The sequence below is a fragment of the Lipotes vexillifer genome, unplaced genomic scaffold (genome assembly GCF_000442215.2).
Source record: "Lipotes vexillifer unplaced genomic scaffold, Lipotes_vexillifer_v1.1 scaffold177, whole genome shotgun sequence".
NCBI classification, from domain to species: Eukaryota; Metazoa; Chordata; class Mammalia; order Artiodactyla; family Lipotidae; genus Lipotes; species Lipotes vexillifer.
Genome location: NW_006796206.1, coordinates 1,029,791 through 1,049,322, shown reverse-complemented (window position 1 = coordinate 1,049,322; position 19,532 = coordinate 1,029,791). Strand labels below are relative to the sequence as shown.

General features: G+C 48.8%; 1 protein-coding gene and 1 pseudogene across 1 annotated transcript in view; both read right to left on the bottom strand.

Moving 5' to 3' along the window:
- Positions 1 to 19,532, bottom strand: part of NPAS2 (neuronal PAS domain protein 2) — a 105,355-nt gene that overhangs the window by 49,092 nt on the left and 36,731 nt on the right. Inside the window, exons 4-7 of the mRNA XM_007468334.1 lie at positions 19,466 to 19,528; positions 11,874 to 11,963; positions 1,566 to 1,686; positions 456 to 569 (exon numbers count right to left, since the gene is read on the bottom strand). Coding sequence (XP_007468396.1) covers positions 456 to 569; positions 1,566 to 1,686; positions 11,874 to 11,963; positions 19,466 to 19,528 — 388 coding nt within the window. The remainder of the gene's footprint in view (positions 1 to 455; positions 570 to 1,565; positions 1,687 to 11,873; positions 11,964 to 19,465; positions 19,529 to 19,532) is intronic.
- On the bottom strand, positions 12,421 to 13,654 carry LOC103084482 (protein Njmu-R1-like; annotated as a pseudogene).

Sequence of the window (19,532 nt, the reverse complement as noted above, 5' to 3'; positions counted from 1 at the left end):
GCCTGCGCGTCCGGAGCCTGTGCTCCACAACGGGAGAGGCCACAACGGTGAGAGGCCCGCGTACCGGAAAAAAAAAAAAAAAAAAAAAAAATTGCAGAAGCCAAGGTTAGGGATCTTCATGTCACAATGAAGCCCTGTTTGGCTGTGTGTAGGCTGAGCCCGTTCTGTATTAACCATAAGTTGTTTCTCACAGCATAGAACTATTCCATTAGCCTGAAAATAAATAAATGAATAAGGTGCCTCTCAGTGGGACTTCATGTGCTGGCATAAACAGGTGGGGATGCGTGTTCTTCCCGAATGGGAGGTACCATTTAGGAGCACAGAAAACACATCTTGGGAACACAGAAATCCAAATGCAAATATGGAAAGCACATATGCGCCCCTCCCTCCCGCCCCTACGTGCACGTTTGCATGAGAAAAGCTACTGCCCCAATCATACTACAATGAACGCTTACCGTTGTTGTAAGAGCGAAAATTTCCTACAAATTTTATGTATTCATAAGTTGGAAATTCCTTTGGGTTCAAGCTGCCTCTGAGAAGATGGCAATAAAACTCTAAGTCGTTGTCAGCTGGGCCATTAAAGGAAAAAAGGAGAAACAGGGAATGAGAGCTTTACAGTGATTCTAGACTAAACAAGCTGCATCTTGTGAAACTCACAGGGTTTGGTCAACACATGGCCGGGCTATTTCTCTCATTATGACTGACTTTCAGACATGGTTTTATAACCTTTGCAACACAGGTTTTTCCCCTCCGTAGTTTATAGATGTTTTGCATTCTATACTCGGACCCGATTAGTCTTAATTTGCTCACAGATGTCTGCGGTTGGTTCTGTCGGCCTTAATTAGTTCTGGTTGTTTTCATACTGTAAATTAAAATAAAGCTTCTCAGATAGAGCTGCTCTCTTTAATTTAATCTTTCCACTTTGCTCTGAAGGAAAATCAGATGTACAATGGGACACATTATTCACGGAAAATGGAGTAAGGCTTGAATAAGTACAAGGCACCTTTGCTACTGCCATCAAAATACATGTTTCATTAGGTGACCAGACCAGCTTTCTATCCAGGTCGCCGATTTTGACAAAAACTTTAAAATTCCATAAAACCTGCAAATGTATATAAATAACCAGATGACAGCCTCAGAAGAGAACTGGGAGTTTTGACCTAATTATTCAGTTTTTAGTTGGTTACTTAGTATCATAAATACAAATCTAGCCTCACAGTGTCCTCCAAAATAAGCAGATTATTCACTTATTTTTGTACCCTTTATTACTAAAAGGCTCTCATGTGGGGGGAAAAAAAAAGGGATCTCTTGTATTACATGCACAACAAGTTATTCTTAAGCTCTGTGCTTTAAAATTTTCCGCATAAAAGTTCAACGTCTTCCATATTCCAAACTCCGGTTTTAGCTTTGAACTTAAAATATACCTCTAAGGATCTTGGAAATGTTCTGAGTCACAAGGAAAATTATTTTTAAAATTAGTCCTCCCTTCTTAATTCATTCTAACCTCCTTTCAAAAGTGACATTCTCATCTTTCTATCTCGTAAAACCAGCGAAGTTAAACTTACATTTTAAGTGTTCTGGGGAGGGGGCGTCCGTCACAAGCATGTGGGAAGAAAGCATTTTGTAGACCTCTGAGTGTTCCTGTTCTGGAAGGAAACGTAACAGATTCTGATCCGTGACATCCGACTGGAAAAGAAAAGAAAGAACCAAGGCACACATTCCACAAAGACGGAAACGAAAAGCAAAAGCTGAAACTTCGTGACAATTCAGAACCGGTTTCTGAAATGAGAAGTTCCAGATCTGACGTTCTGTGAAGACTCTGTAATTTTGAATTGTAACCTGAAAGGGTTTACCTGTTCCAATGCAAACGTGCTCTTGTCTGTGGGCCTGATAAGGAACTAAGACTCAAGCCAGACAAACACGCACTGGAGCCCCATGTGCTGACAACGCCCCCATGTTCTGGCTGGGGCGGCGTGGCTGGCGGGGAGCACCAGCTCGAGGCCAACCACGCACATGAAGGCCCCTGAAGAGCCCATGGGTTCCTTTTCCGACCTCTAGGCCAGCAAACGGCTGTTTACTTCTAAAGGTCTGTAATCAAAGGAATTGTACTTTTTTTCTGAGGACCTGGGCACCCGTGGACACAAAATAAATACAATGGAGTCTAGACTCAGTGTCATCCAACAGAACGGTCTGTGATGATGGAAATGGTCTGTAACCTGCACGGGCCGTTAGGGAAGCCACCAGCCACATGGCTTCGGAGCACCTGAAACAGGGCTCCTGTGACTTAATTTTCTTTTCTTTTTTTTTTTTTTTGCTGCACCGCACAGCTTGTAGGATTCTTAGTTTCCCCATCAGGGATTGAACCTGGGCCCCGACAGTGGAAGCACCGAGTCCTAACCACTGGACTGTCCTAACCATTGGACTGCCAGGGAAGTCCCTGAAGATAGAATTTTTAATTGTATTCAATTTTAATTATTTTAATTGAAATTTAAATCACCACATGTGGCCGGTGGCTCCCATACTGGACGGTGCAGGTTGGAGATCACGGTGGGGAGAGAGGAGACAGGCACTTCTCTACCCCTCAATAAACTCACCCCCTCCTACAGCTCCAAACACCGTCTGTGCACACCCTTGCATCTGCACGCCAAGGCAACTCGCTCTTGGGTGTCCTGGCTTCACATCCCATCTGCCTCCCAGATGTACTTGGGGACCCCAGATCCACATACACCCCCAAAGTCCTCATTATCTCCTCCCCCCGCTGTGTTCTCTGTCCCCACGTGTGGTGTTGTCAAGCAGTCACCTGCCCATACCCGACACCCAGCTGGCATCCTTGACCTCTCCCTGTCGTCTTCACATCCAAACAGGGTCTCAGTGCTGTGAGATTTTCCTCCCTCGAACTCCCTCAGATCCATTCACTCCTTTTCCTCTGGCCTCTACCCTAGTCCAGGCCATCATGTCCTCTGGGCAGTGAACTGGCCAAACTGGCCTTCCCACATCACCTTTCGGCTCTGTCCAGTTTGCTCTCTGCCAGCAGCCCCGTATCAGACCAAGTCACCACCTTGCCAACAAACACAACATTGTAAATGAACTCTACTCCAATATAAAATAAATATTTAAAAAAAACAAACTTTCGTGAGCTTCCAGCTGCTCCTGGGATGAAGCCTTAGCTCCCCAGTTCACTAGTCGGGCTCGGCAGAGCACAGCCTCCGCTCCCAGCCCTGCTCCAGCCCTTTCCTCTGGGCTGTCAGCTTTCCTCTCCCTCTGCGCCGCCCCTCAGGCTGCACCCTCAGGCTGGAGCATTCTGCACCCTCTGCTTGTGCTCAGGAACTCCCGTGCTGCTTTCAGGTCCTGGCTTTGAAGCCCCTTCCTCTGAGAAAGCAGCCCTGACAGCCCCTCACCCAGAACAGGACCACTGCCCCTGCTCCTCTGGCCGCTGCGCCCGTGTCACCTGTACCCACTGGGGAAGGGCACGTCTGTGACCACGTAGTAAGCCCTGGGAGGGCCAGCGAGGCAGGTGAGAGCCCTGGAGGTGGAGTGTGAGAGCCAGCTCTGCCCTCCAAGCTGCACTCTGCTTGACGGGAAGATGACGAGGCTGTGAGGGTGACACGAGCTGCTTTGAGTCAGCAGCCGATACAAGGGCACAAGGCAGATGCCAGGTGTGATAGGGGTTCATTAACCATGTAGGAGACAACTCCAGGCTTTCTTGTGCTTTCCCATGATAACGTGTGTCCCCTGCCTGCCTCTCCCCTGTACCCCTGCCATCGGATGGTGCTTGGCCTTCAAGAAAAACATTATTGATGAACTGAAAGAACAACATGCATGGCAAGTGCTATGATGGAAGTAAAATCCAGGCGCCTGGAGAACTCTGAGCATGGGGTGCAGAATCCAAAATGATGGGGTAGGGGAGCCTCGCAGGGAGCGTTCCCATGGGGAGGGATCCTTGCGGCGGGGGGGTGTCTGGGGACAAGGCGGTGTCCGCCAGGCAGCCTGGGTGCTCCAGGCAGGGGCACAGCCCACACAGAAGTGGGGATGGGGGTGAGTGTGGGAGCCCTGACAGCACAGTGGGTGGGGGAGGAGTGGGGAAGGGCAGTAGGGCTCGGGGCTAGCAGCCCACAGAGGAGTCAAGGCTGAGCTTGTGTGCCAGGGGACCCGCTGGGGTATGTGGAGGAAGGTGGGCAGGACTGTGCTTGTATTTTGGACCCTCTAGTGGCCTGGGGAGGAAGCGGGCACAGGAGCCAGGCTAGAGGTGGTTGAAGTCTGAACAGGTCCGGGGAAGGGGAGACACAGAGGAAGGGGCCGCGTCCAGACGACTCAGCCAACACCACCATCCAACTGACACCGACTCAGGGTGCCGTGTGCCAGCCACGGCTTCTGGCACCGGAGGGAAGCACGGCAAAGGGGGCAGGTCCCTCCCCTCCTGCAGCCACGGTTCCAGGATGGTAAGCATGTGCTTGGTGGCTGAGGAAGGGCAGGGCAGAAGTGGAAGGAGGGGCTCTGGGGGTCCCCAGGCTCCCTGCTTGGATAAACCTGTTTTGATCTCTGTGGACAAATACTCTGCAATCCCCCCCCCACTAGCTGCGTTACCATTTTCTCATTCTGGCTTTCTCCAAGTTCCTCTGATGTTCTTGACTTTATTTTAAGCCCAATCCCTTTAGTTTTTTAGAACATGACTAATGCTCACACATGACAGTACTCTCTCTTCTTAAAGACATTTCAGATACTTGAAAATGCTAACTCCGTCACCACATGGTCTTTTCTCGGAGGACCAGTCAGAAGCCCACTTCCCTGATGGAGCGGGTAGCAGAGCGCAGGGTGGGGGGCCACCTGGCCTCGCTGCTCCTGTGGGACACGGCTGGCAGGTCACAGGACATCTCAGGTGACAAGTTCTGCACAGAATAAAGACGAACACTGGAGGGAGGCGGGGGTCGTGAGGATTATGAATTGACACACGAGGAGGGCTGAGAACACACTTGGCAGAGAGAAAGCTCTTTCTATGCCTTTGCGATTATACTCCTATCAGGACATTTCCATGTGCTGGAAACCAACACGAACAATGATATGTTGAGAATTTAAAGCCTAGTGCTTACAGGAGTAAATTATATCTGCAACTGAACTGTCCCTTGAATGCGCTGAGCTCTGTTTATTAAAATCATGGCAATTACAGAGACAAAGGAGGGAAGGCACCATCCTCACAGCTGAATTACCTTACCAGGAACACCATTTACCTGTTGGAGGCGGGAGGTTCTCCATCCAAACTTATTGCTATGCCCTTGGCTACTTTGTCAAGAATCTGGCCCTCTTCTGAGTTTCGCACTAAATGCCTGCTCTAAATCTCCCAACAGCACTTCTCTTACCTTTTCTCTGGAGGCCCTGGGACAGCCTGGGGAGGATGTGAACAGACAGGAAGCATATTCCTCTCTCTGTCTTTTGAACGCACAGCACCGGTGCAGTCGCATCAGCAAAGTTAAATGAGCCTGCACAGGAGTCCACAGACTGGCCGGCTGAGCTGGAAGCGGGCTGTGTGGACATCCAGTTCAGGATGTCCCCAAGGGGCCCCGGCAATTCTGACTGGAGATCTGTGTCGGCCACGATTAGAAGGGGGATTGGTGAGAAGCCTCATGCTGAGAAGAGGCAGGACTGGGCTCGGCAAGCAGAGAGGGCCCTGGGCTCCCGAACGACCAGGGCATGGGAGGCATACGTGATCTGCTTTGATTCAGTTTAGATTCAGAATCAAACTGATGGCCAAAGAGGAATGCTTTCCAAAGACAGTAGAGAGAATAGCTTCGACCCGGGAGAGGTGAAGAATGAATTCAGGTGGAAGGACCAACTCTAAAGACTCTCTCTGTTCATCAAAAGACCCTGAAGAGAGGGAAAGGCAAACCACAAGGCGAGACCAGATACTTGCGACACCCAGACCTGCGGTATAAGCCCGGAAGGAAGGGTCAGTGTGATATGCTGCCTTGTCATTTGGCAAAATCGAGACGGCCTTGACTGGACCAACCAAAATTCTCCTTCCCGCTCTAACAGCAAGTTCCTTCTTGCCACTGATAAGGTCCCCTGGCTAAACAAGCCTCCTTACTGTTGGGGGTGGAGAGGACCAGGCGCAGTTACTGTTCATCCTGCAAGTGGGTTTCAGTGCCCTGCCAGCCAATCACGTCCTCTGTGGGAACCAGGGGGCACCCCACCCTCTTGCTACTACCACACCACCCCTGCTTGTTCACTCTGTTCCCAAGTGCAGCCCCCGTGCAGCCCTGCGTGGCACGCGGTACGCTGCTCCCTGGGGCCGTGAGTACCTGTGATTAATACACTGTCAGTTAATACACCGTCTCACCTGTCCAGTATCGGCTGTTGTGTGTTTGGCCATCCCTGTCACCCTTTAATGGAGGACGCGATTAAAACCGTGCCCAACAGAGGACTAGCGTGGACAGAACACTTACAAATCATTACACAAAAGACCCAGACAATCCAGTAGGAAAACGGCAAAATATCTGAAAGAGCATTTCATAGAAAAAGGAAATCCAAATGGCCGACAAGCTATGCAAAGACAGTCACACCAGCAACTGGGAGAAAAGCAAATCGAGACTCCGCGAGATGCCTTCGCGTGCGAGGTTGACAAAAACTGACAGTTCTGACAATACCAAGTTCTGGTGAAATGGAGGAGCTGGATCTCTCCACCCCGCTGCCGGATGGTGGAGTGGTGCCATCACCATGGAAACAACTCGGTATCACCTAGTAAGGGTGATGGGTTCCTACCCCACAACCCAGCGATCTTACACACAGTCAGCTCTCTGGAGGATGCTTGCAAATGTTCATCAGGAAATACATACAGACATCCACAGACACGCCCTCTCAGAGTTCTGCACTGGCCCGGGGGACAGGGATTGTAGCATGTGCCTACAGCAATGAGGACAAACCAACGACAGCTGCTCTGGACGGTGTGAGACGACGAATCCCTTAGCAAAGCTGAGCGAAAGGAGAGTGTACCAGAGTACACTTCCTATGATTCTGTTTACATAAAGTTAAGCCAAAGGTCATACTAAGTTACAGTGATTCATGATGAATTAAAAGTTGGCAGAATTGCAGAGAGAAGCAAGGACACGATGATGTGGAAATGGTCATCTCTACGCGGAAGCGGGTGGTGTGATGGGAAAGGAGCAGACAGGAGCTTCTGCGGGCCTGGCCATGCTCTGTTTCATACCCTTGGTGACAGCTACATATACGCCTGCGCTCACCTTATCGTTAGTTTTAAAATGGAACCTATGTTTTATACACAGCTCTGCAGGTATGATACAGAAAGATCAAAAGGCACATAAAAATCAAACATCTAACTGGCAACCTGGACCCTTTTAACCTGTGATCACCCCTGAGCTGCAGCCACACCTCCCTACTGGGGGCCCTCCTAGACAGAGCGTCCACCCAGGTCCGCCCTGACATGAAGCCACCTCCGACAAGCTGGCCTGGACCAGGTGGGTTCTCCCAGCAGGTGAGGACAGGTGGGTGACGGAGGGCAGAGGGATGCTTCCTGGAAAGCCCTGCGCGGGTGTCATAAGCCAGGCGCTCTGTCTTCCTCCTCTGTGACCTCTTCTCCCTGCCGTGACCCTCGCCCCAGGAACCTGGCCCACTGTCCCCTTTGACCTTGTACTTCCAGCCAGAGCTTTTAACTTGGAGAAACAGCATTACACAGAGGTATTTTTTTTGGTGAGTAGATTTCTCCAACTTTATAGTCACTCTGTGCCTTAGATTTTTTTTGTGGGGGGTGGGGGGAAGCTGTGTTATCCACGCCTGTATTTCTCACTTCTGAGGCACTGCCCACTTGTGCCAAGCTGTTTGCAACTGCTCTCCATGCAGGAGCCCCACTTGCAAACCCAGTCCCTCATTCAGTGAGCATTCGGGCACGTGGGTATCTGCTCAGAGCTGGGGACAGGGCTTCTGCCTGACGAGCGAAGTGTGATCCAGCTCCTTAGGCCAACATCGCGTTCATTAACAGATTGGAAAAGCAATCCGGGAAGTTAAATTTTCTAAAAAATCAACGTCCAAACAGGAAACACAGACCGTGCCCGCTGTGGGTGTCACTGGCTCTGCCTCGCTGTATTTCTCACTTCTGAGGCACTGCCCACTTGTGCCAAGCTGTTTGCAACTGCTCTCCATGCAGGAGCCCCACTTGCAAACCCAGTCCCTCATTCAGTGAGCATTCGGGCACGTGGGTATCTGCTCAGAGCTGGGGACAGGGCTTCTGCCTGACGAGCGAAGTGTGATCCAGCTCCTTAGGCCAACATCGCGTTCATTAACAGATTGGAAAAGCAATCCGGGAAGTTAAATTTTCTAAAAAATCAACGTCCAAACAGGAAACACAGACCGTGCCCGCTGTGGGTGTCACTGGGCTCTGCCTCGGCCATACTCTTTCCCAATTATGTCCAAGGCACGTGATGCTCACCCCTTGGATCTCTTTCCTGAAAGGTTTTCATGCAGAAGCCCCTTGAGCCCCCGGTCCTCCATCAGCATGCTCATCTGCCAGCCCAGGTCTCTGCCTTGACCGCCTATGTTAATTCTAGATGCCAAAATGTGCTGGCGTCACCACCACGGATAAGTTTTGACTTTCCCTTAAAATCGTTTTCTGCTTTGAGTTATTTTCTTCTTGCTTTTCTCTGTCAAACTGGAAAAGCAAGCTCTAGGATCTTTCATCAGGAAATTGCTGTACAAAAATCTATCGTGTGAATTTTGGAGTGTCTGAGTTTCTAGTGGTAGGAAGGACACACAGAGAGAGATACTGAGACTTTTGACAGACTTAGAAGAAGAAAGGAATTCTTGCTGCTCTTCCCCCTGCCCCCCCCAATCGCCAATGGTCCCCCAAACCCTGGCCACACAGGGCGTGGTGGGACCCAACGCCTGGCATGCCAGCCCGTGATGCCAACAGGGGGCGTCCCTGCTAATGTGAGGCCCTTGGCCTCCTGGCCCCAGCCCGCTGTCTGTGCCAGCCATGCCTCGATTGATGGCTGCCCATTCCACGAGACAGGACATTGCCTTCCAGGTCCTCACCCCACCTCTGCTCAACACCCACCCCACCAGAGAGCATTCAGCTTCACTGTCACATGTAGATGCCTGAGTGGTGGGTAAGCACCAAGTTCTGGGGTCAAAGTGTCCGAGTTCAAATCCCAGCCGCACCACGTGCTGGCTATGGGACCTCAGCTGCTCTGTGCCTCGGTCTGCTCATCTGTGAACAGGAGTAAGTACCTATTTCATAGAGTCATCATAAGGACCAATCAGTATAAGGAGAATGGACCTTCTAAGTGCTTTCACCATATTAATGCATAGAAGGGACTCTTAATAGTGCCTGGTACATAGTAAATGCTCAATAAATATTGGCTACCTTTTTATTAGTCTTTAATGGCTTAACAGGTGAAATCTCTCAACAAAATTGCAAACTCTAAAGGTTTAAAGAACCTCATACGGGCCATTTGAATCCCTGCATTGGCTGTGGACAGGTCCTGGGCTTGTACTGAGTAATAAGCAAGTTTGAATTGAAGTGAGCTAAACTGACAGCAGAATTCCTAAATGGCAAAACCCAAATCCTCAGCATCAGAAAAGCACTAGGTAGAGTGGTGGCGAGTTTGGGCTCTGCACTCAGTGGGCCTGGCCTCAGTGCTGCTCTGCTCCTTGCTGGCTGGGCCACCTTGGTCTCATCCTCTGTCAAGTGGAGGTGACATGGAAGCTGTGTGATGGGCACCAGGGAAGTTTCTTGTCCACCCACTAGCAGGGATACAGCGAATCCTAAGTAAAAAGGGGGAGGAAGATGACGATTTGGGTAAAAGCTACAAGTAAATAGAAGTTAAATGTGGAGATCGTCCATCCTGGCCTCACCTCCGCTGGGGAGCGTGAGGGCTGACTCGGTGTGTGTCTGGGTCCACAGATAGGCACTTAGTAAGCATTCAAATGGGTCGGGCATTGACAAATGAGAGTTGGGGTCATTTTCTTACTCTGGAAGGGCCATTTCTCTGGCCCTTCCAGAGTAAGAAAATAATTCCTAAAGGTGATTCTAAGTTGCTCCAGAATTTCAAATCAGAATTCCCAACTTACTAAGTTCGCTCTGCCACGTATGGCAACTGGGTCATCAGGTAATTCCAAGAGTAGAAATCAGAACAGTGCAAATCCTGTTTCCCCAAACAGCTCTGGCCACACTCCCAGGCCATTCTGGAGTTGACACCTGTTTGCTTTTCATCAGCGCCTCGCACTGCCCGATCCTGTCCACCCAGTACAAAACCCAACCCCCTCCAAAGAAGCACCCCACCTCCTCAGATCAGCCCAAAGCAGCTGTGCTGATTTGATGGGGTCTCATCACTACTCCAGCACGAGACGAAAATCAAGATGAAACTGCTTTCCCGACTCCTTAGGGCTGAGTGAGAACCAGCCTCTTCTGACGGCTCTCAGAGGAGAAAACCCCCAGCCTCATGCACCCTGGAAATGGGCTGAACCACAAAGGTCAGATGGATTCAGAGTAATGCAAAGGCATCTGCCTTGCAAAGTAAAAAATGCTTTTCTGGGCTACAACACACAGTGACCCACAAAGGAAAAACATGGACGGTGGTTTCGATCTACACACAGCATCGTCTGCAGCAGCAACGGGAGCGAGGAGTGGCTTCTGAGGAAAAGAATGATCCAGGACGCTGTGGAATCCTGGGCCATTAGGGAAGCTGGGGTCATCACCGCCGGCGGAGGGGGGGTGAGCTGCCCACACAGCAAGGCCACAGTGCTCCCGGGCAGGCGCGGCTCGGGAGAGGCCACCATGGTCCTCCAGCACCACCCGGCCAGCGATTCCCTACGAGCAGGCACCCAGGGCAGCTACCACCCTCCTCATCTGTGTTCTGGCCGCGCATCCACCCACGTGTGGGAGTCGGGGGTGGGGGCTCAGCAGTTTGGCGGGGCTTTTTGGGAGGAGAGAGAAGAGAGGACGTTTTAGCCCAATCAGTCCCACAGGTGGGTACAAGCTTCCTTCCAGATCGGTCTCTGTGGGAATAAACGGTGGTGTGGCGGGAAATGGAAGGCTGGCCAGACGCCTCCGAGGGCCCCTCCAAGGTGGACCCTCCACCAGCCGGGTGCTGCTCTGTGAGTCAGGGCATCCTGACGGGGGTACCAGGGAGCCCGCGAGGCTCAGGCTGAGAGGAGGGAGTGTGATGGAAGATAGGAGGGGGGAGGGAGAGGGCGGAAGGGGGAGGGAAGGGAGGGAGGGAGATGGGGGCGAGGGCCCGGGACCACACGGCACTCGCCCTTCTCCGCACCCCACCTGGCTCCCCGGGACAGGACGGCAGAGCTTGCCCTCCTGCCCAGACCCTCCTTGCTCCTCAAGTCCTTCCTGGTCCAACAACATCTTCCCAGAGTATTTCACTCCCCGGCTCCCACCATCATCCCCGGCACTGAACCCTTACCACCAGCAAGCGTCACAACCTACTGCATCTCAGTTACATCTCCAGCGACCCCCAAACCCCCTTCTGTCCCCAGCCGTCTGGTGCACATCCCTCCACCAGCTCTCAGGGGACCTCGTCTTCTTTGCAGGTGTCTGTCAGCCTCCGTAAAGGCTCTGAGCTCTGCTAACTGTGCCGTAGGCTCACGGCTCCTGGGCGGTTTCTGGGGCACCGGAGGGTGAGGACCTGCACCACAGCCCCCATTCCAGGTCTTGCTTGTTCCAGGATGACACAGGCCTGCACCCGCCTCCCTCAGGAAGCCTCCGAGGCTTGGCCTTGGCCTGGTGGAGGGCACTCCTTGACCCTCCTCACACACAGACTCCCGCACACCTGCAGCGCCCCGGCTCTGAGGTCTGAATGGTTCTCGAGGAAAGAGGATCACATGTACTGGCAAAGGCCATCAGAACAGAAACTCACCGGTAAATGCCCAAGGAGAGGCGTGATGCTGTCAGAAACATAGAGGATGCTGCCGTCCGTCGTCACAGCGATGATGAAGCCGTCTAATGCCTGCGGAAAACACAACAGGTGAAGGCTCCTCAGTCATGCCTTCATGGACGAGAGGGTCACCGAAGCCAAGGACACCGGGTTAGGATGCCAACTTTATTTCGTAACCCTTCAAATATTTTCACGACTAACCTCACAGCACTTTCCTGTCTGGCACATAAGGCGGTTTCTTACACAGAATTTGTCTAGCCCAGGCAAACTGCTTGCAAAGCACAAAAAGGCTCGGTGAAAAACGGGACCTACTGGTGTCATGAAACAGAATTTAGCCATGGAAAGTACCTAACTAGTTTTTGTTTTTTTTAAATGTCTAATTAGGCTTAATCTTAAAAGTACAAAATGAAAAAATCTAGAATGTGTTTCAAATAATCTGAAATAGCAATCCTATGACAGTTATAACAACTGCAATTTCAAACACCAAAGCTTGCATAACTTCACAATATAATCATCTCAAAACATGTGATCAAAAACTTTGGGCAGGATCTTCTTTCATAAATCCTTTGAGGACAGCTACCACACTTTCGGCTTTGGACATTTCTTCGTGTTCCACTTTAACAATCTCCAGAAGCATATCTCCACTACGACAGTTCTTTAGGAACATGAAACATTGAAACAAAGCATAATGATTCATTTCAGCCCGCCAGATAAATCTCTTCAAATTATCTGCGTCTTGTACGGCCTTTAGTTTAAAGCTCTCCAGGACCTGCCAAAAAAGAAAAGGGTTACCTCCGTCAGCACCATTCAAAAAAGCCTGCATTCCATCCTCACAGGACCAGTTGCTTCCCGCGCCGTGGAACTGAGGCTGGCAGCTACTAGCGTCGATGATCACGGACTTATGCTGCTTCTGTGTGGTGGCCACGCACAGAGACGTCATGGTGCCTTCGTGAATAAGGCCTTGGAGACTGGCCACACTCAGAAGCCTGTGAATGTCTCTTTTTGCTTTTTCATCTGATTCTCTAACCTCAACAGGAGTATAACTCAGAGCAGCATTGGCCGTTTTCCATCAAATGCACAAGAATTACACCGAGTCGCTGCTTTAAGAATGCTCGCTTCTCCTGAAAGAGATGAGCCACCCTTTGGATTGGGCATATACAGCATCCTCAAAACAGCTGCTCGGGTAGGACTGTATGCGGTTCTCCCCACCCCTTTCCTCACAGTTCCTGCTATTTTTCAGCCCTTGAATATACTTGTCCAATTCAAGCCTGAAAAGCTCAAGGCCTTTTTCAGACCCTCCTAAAAAGCAGACCGTATACTCAAGAGTTATGTTCGGAGTCCGTCGTTGCTGTTTAGGGAAGCATCTTTTCTTGAGAAAAGGCAGTAGTCACAACTGACTCTGTAACCTGGAGTTCTCAGCTCCACTCACGCAACACTACCCAGCCCTTCAAAGACTGCTCCCTTAGAAAGACGCTTAGCGATGAAACTGCGCGGCTCTGCCTCCACTTCAGAGGGTAGATTAGCATCCGCCAAGGGGAGGCTGAAATCATCACCGGAGGGAGTTTCTGCATCTGTGCCACTTGGGCTTCCACCATCACTGTCCGCTCGCTGCTGTGCCAATCTGCTTCCGCGGTAGCTGCAGACACAGTAGCGGCTGCCGGGCAGTGGCTTGAGTCTCCGCTCCCTCGGTGGGGCCGCCCTCCTCGCTGCTCTCTAGCTCCCCCGTCACCTCCATCCAGCGATTCCTGCAAGGAGGGGAGCATGGCGGCGGCCTCTGAACGGCCCTGTGCCTAAGTAGTTTTAATGATAAGCGTACCTTTGGGCCGTATCAGAAATATCACAGTGACCCATTAAAAGATGTCAGTGATATTTTACAGTCCTTGTCCTATCCCCAATATCACTGAGTTCACTGGTAAACATTTACTAAAAGATATCAGACCTCACAGAGGCGTTAAAAGAAAGAAAAACTGTGCCTGCTGGTTGGCGTAGACCTCTGCTTACATCCACTGCCATAGAAAGACCTCCTGAAGGAAATGTTTGTAAAGAACATTCACATGAATCCACCAAAGTGTAAGGTAAGGACCGATGGGAAAGTGCTGTGTAACTCAACCAGATCCATGAGAACAGCTGTCCCTCGGTATCCGTGAGGGATTGGTCCCAGGACCCCCGCAGACACCAAAATCCACGAATGCTCAAGTCCTTGAGAGTTGCCCCCATATCCGTGGGGTCTACATTCTCAGATTCAACCAACCTCGGATGCGGAACCCACAGCCATGGAGGGCCAACTGTATTTCAAAATAACCGGAAAATTCATTTGTTTAGAAGTTTTTGCTGAGTGCCTGCTCTAGGCTAGATGCACTGCTCTGGGCGCTCACGACAGAAGAGATATAGGCCGTCCATGTTTTCTCACAGACTCACTGTTTTGTTTTCAGATTCCTTATCAGGTGCTCACGATGCTCTCATAAGACACATGAGAAAGGTGATTTCTAAAATTCAGACTCTGTTCAGCAGAGAATGGGGTCATCCTGGCAACTGGCTCTATGGGCACAGTGATGACATGGAGATTAAAAACCAAGTCCACCTCCCCAAAAACAAAGTTTTGAGGACGTAATACGCTCAGGCAGACCATCCCGGTAAACTGTCACTGTTGCCTCACTGACTGTATTGTTAAAATAGCGTCTTCTGCAAATATGGGAATTTTTCCACTTTGGGGGAAAAGCCCCCAAACTGAAATATGTGCTTAGAAAGTTCTGGAAACATTTTGTAGGCACTCAGCTGTATCCTCCTTGGGTGTTGCTGAGCACCTGCACAGCCAAAGGGCACGGATTCCTTCAGGGTAGGAGGGTGTGGCCAAGTGCACGGCAGCAGTAAGCGGAAATAGTCCAGTAAGTGTGCAGAGAAGGGCACCCACCATCACCACGCACCGAAGTGGGAAAGAGCTCTTTTTTTCAGATTCCTTATCAGGTGCTCACGATGCTCTCATAAGACACATGAGAAAGGTGATTTCTAAAATTCAGACTCTGTTCAGCAGAGAATGGGGTCATCCTGGCAACTGGCTCTATGGGCACAGTGATGACATGGAGATTAAAAACCAAGTCCACCTCCCCAAAAACAAAGTTTTGAGGACGTAATACGCTCAGGCAGACCATCCCGGTAAACTGTCACTGTTGCCTCACTGACTGTATTGTTAAAATAGCGTCTTCTGCAAATATGGGAATTTTTCCACTTTGGGGGAAAAGCCCCCAAACTGAAATATGTGCTTAGAAAGTTCTGGAAACATTTTGTAGGCACTCAGCTGTATCCTCCTTGGGTGTTGCTGAGCACCTGCACAGCCAAAGGGCACGGATTCCTTCAGGGTAGGAGGGTGTGGCCAAGTGCACGGCAGCAGTAAGCGGAAATAGTCCAGTAAGTGTGCAGAGAAGGGCACCCACCATCACCACGCACCGAAGTGGGAAAGAGTTCTTTTCACCAGGATAATTAACATGTGGGTCATTTACTGTTTAACACTTACGTACTGCAGGATTCAAGACTGAAAAATATATTAAAGCACATTTCTTAAGTGGACCTCATCCTCTTGGAATTTGTCTGTGGTTTTCAACTGGGAGCAACTTTGCCCCCCTGGGGATATCTGGCAATGTCTGGAGACATTTTTGCTTGTCAATTCTGGGGTGGGTGCTCCTGGCATCTAGCGGGTAGAGGCCAAGGATGCTTTGAAACTTCCCATCTACAACACACAGGATGTCCCTACAACAAAGAATTATCAGGTCCGAAATGCCAATAGTGCTGAGCTGGAGAGATCCTGGATCAGATTTATGGCTCGTGGTGAACACCGAGGTACATCCTAGTGAACTTTCTTTCTTTTTCCCTTAAGTATTTTTCTAAATTAAAAAAAAAAAATCATAGTAGCAGTGCTCCTGGAAGTGAATTTCTTTGAACAGGTGGAGGCACTGTTGACGACGTCAGCTGGACCATTTTAGAAAAAGTAGATTAGAATATCAGGAAAAGCAGGAACAACATAAATTCTCTTCTTGCACAGGGAGCCCATGCCCTCTTGAAGTTGTAAAGCAAGTGGGTGTTAAAAAGCTGAAGGTATTTATGGATGGAAGATAACGCCCATTGGCGTTTTCCATCAAAGGCACAAGAATTACACCGAGTCGCTGCTCTAAGAATGCTCGCGATGGCTGTGGAAGTCCCATCAGCAGCATTTGAGAGGGACTCAATAGAACGTGATTGAAAAGCGACGTGCCCCTCTTGCTGCAATGGCGCCTTTGGCAGGAGCTTCAGGGATGCCAGAGGTGCCATAATGGCCCGAGTTTCATACCTGCCGCACACCAGAAGGAAATGAAACCACCCCTTTCTGCCAATTCCTGGCTCTGATAGAATGTTTTTTGTCTTCTCTGGGACAACATCTGGGCTAAGAGGAAAGATGGCTGTAGCTTTTCTGAACAAAATTCAGAAATACCACACACTCCCTAATTGCCAGTCAATAAGAGCTTTCCCTTTTTTGAGTTTACTTGTTCCAATGCTTATAGCCACCAACTTGGCCGGTTTACACTCCACCAGCTTGGCTGGTCTGCGACCGGGTCATTTTGTTCTTTCAAATTCCATAACTGCATGAGTTCTCATGGAGTCTGGTTTGGGGCTTTTTCACATCCAGATGGCACCAGCAGTGCAGTTCCCTGGGGCCTGACGGGTTCTGTCCTGGGTTTCATCTTCATTTAAAAAGGAACCTCCCGGTTATGAAGACATGGCATCTGATTCCTCATGCTCCCTGAAATGGCTCTGAACAAAGGAGGGGGATATGCAGCTGGAATGGGACACACACTATGGAGAAGTTGCATCCTGGAAAATGAGAGCATCATCCTGTGGGAACCATCATGGGGAAGGTACAGGAGGCTCCAGTCACCCATCACCTGGCCTGTGTCTACTGAGGGCAAGAGGGTAGAAGAGGAGCCTAAAACAGTCAGAGATAAGTCAAAAGTTCTAGTCCGTGGGTTTCCCATATGCCTCAAAGATGCAATTCACCCAGAAGGTCCACTTGTTGTATAGGCTTAATTTGGGGTCCAATTCACTCATCTAGCATGATTTCCTTTAGACTGGCTTTAGGGAGTCTACACTGGGAGCAGAGGAAAGTGCATAGAGCATATCCATACAAATCTAAAATCTTCTTTTTCTAGAAATGCCAGTCTCCTAAGTCTCAGTTCAGCCCAAATTTTTGCCTTTAAAATAAAGACTGTTATGAGAGGCAAAGAAGGACACTACATAATGATCAAGGAATCAATCCAAGAAGATACAACGATTGTAAACATATATGCACCCAACATAGGAGCACCTCAATACATAAGGCAAATGTTAACAGAAAAGGAGAAACTGACAGTAACACAGTAACAGTGGGGGGCTTTAACACCTCACTTACATCAACAGATCATCCATACAGAAAATCAATAAGCAAACACAGGCCTTAAATGACATATTAGACCAGATGGACCTAACTGATATTTATAGAGTATTCCATCTGAAAGCAGTAGAATACACGTTCTTTTCAAGTGCACGTGGAACATTCTCCGGGTTAGATCACATGCTGGGCCACAAAGCAAGCCTCGGTAAATTCAGGGAAACTGAAATCATATCAAGCATCCTTTCTGACCATAACGTTATGAGATTAGAAATCAGCTACAAGGAAAAAAAAAAAACTGCAAAAAACACAAACGTGTTTTGGAGGCTAAACAATATGCTACTAAACAACCAACGGATCACTGAAAAAAATCAAAGAGGAAATCAGAAAATACCTAAAGACAAATGAAAATGAAAACACGATGATCTAAAACCTACGGGATGCAGCAAAAGCAGTTCTAAGAGGGAAGTTTACAGCGATGCAAGCTTACCTCAGGAAGCAAGAAAAATCTAAAATAAACAACCTAACCTTACACCTAAAGCAACTAGAGAAAGAACAAACAAAACCCAAAGTTAGCAGAAGGAAAGAAACCATGAAGATCAGAGCAGAAATAAATGAAATAGAGACTAAGAAAACAATAGAAAAGATAAATGAAATTAAAAGCTGGTATTTTGAAAAGATAAACAAAATTGATAAGCCTTTAGCCAGACTCAGCAAGTAAAAAAGGGAGAGGGCCCAAATCAGTAAAATTAGAAATGAAAAAGGAGAAGTTACAACCAACACTACAGACATACAAATGACCATAAGAGACTACAAGCAACTATTATACATTATTGACCTTATAAAAGTCCTGTTCCCTCAAATACTTTCGATACCCTGAAACTCCTTGGGGGGGGGGGGAAAGTTGTGCTACAGACTTTTTTAGAGGGTATGTGTTTTAATTACTTTTCCCTAAGAATTAAAAGATAAAATGATTTCTGTGAAGCAGCATAATGATGCATTAATTCAACATGATATTTCACAAGCTCCTCTAAATTTAACATACTTAAAATGCATTGCTTCTGGAGAAAGTTCTGTATTTTCTTTAAATATAGTTCACATGCAGATTTAAGTATCTTTCATTTCATGCAAATGTACATTAATGCTTTTATATTTCATAATATTTGGACATCTTCATTCTGGCATTTTCTTACTCCAGTAACTTTCTGTTTTCTGCACAGTTAATCTATGTAAATTAACGTTTCCATCAGTCTTATATAGGCACATAAGATGAGATCTAGACAGACAGATCCCAAAGAGCCATTCTCTAAAACCCTGCCAGGAACCACAGACACAGCCAGTGTCTAACTTCCTCTGGCTGAACCCATCCATCCCAGGTTTCTTCTTCTAATTCAAGGGCCCAGACATGCCATGTCTGGGGCTTTCTCTCTGTCCACCATTGTATCCGAACACTCCCAGTCTTATCCCCAGTTCAGAAGTCAGCACCATCTGGATGTTTTTGCAATGACTTATCCTCATCTGTACTGAGAAGTTTCACCCATAGGGAAACATGATGCTGAAGGAGGCCAGGCACTCAGATCAGTCAGATCTCCTCAAATCCGGCCCAGCAGATGGGCGTGGGCCCTTCACTTTCCGGAGGAAGAAACGTGAGCACCCTTCTTGGCACAGAGAGACCACGTGCTGGGTGGGGAGACACAGTCACGTATGGCTGACATCCACACGTCACGTTGATGGCATAGGAGGTCAAGTCAAAAGCATTATTTTAAAAGAAGACTTTGGCTTTCAAAATGTGTCCTACTAAGGGAAAAATATATAATTGCTGCATTATATTCTACATAAATACAGGGCAGAGATGTAATCCCCTCACTCTCCCTACCTCCAACTCTGTTCCTGCCTGGCTCCCCCACTAGGTATCCTCTGGTTGGGAGATGTGAGTGGGCTGGCAGTCACCATGGCAACAGTACACACTTGCATTGAGTTTGGGGATTCTCGCTTCTACTGCCCAACTCGGTAGCCAAAACATAAGCAAGAACAGGCAGACTTTTCAAGAGTCTGTCTGTTCCCAGCCCTCTTTGCAGGGTCAAGAACGGTTGTTTACTTTGGGCACAGGGTCTTATCTGGAGCAAGCAGCTACATTTTAATTTGCAACCCATTAAGCTAATTGGAAAGTGCATTTCACCTCCAACATCAACTGTGTGAATTCTTCATTGCTGAGGAATGAAGGCTTCCAGTCCTGCTGAATGTCA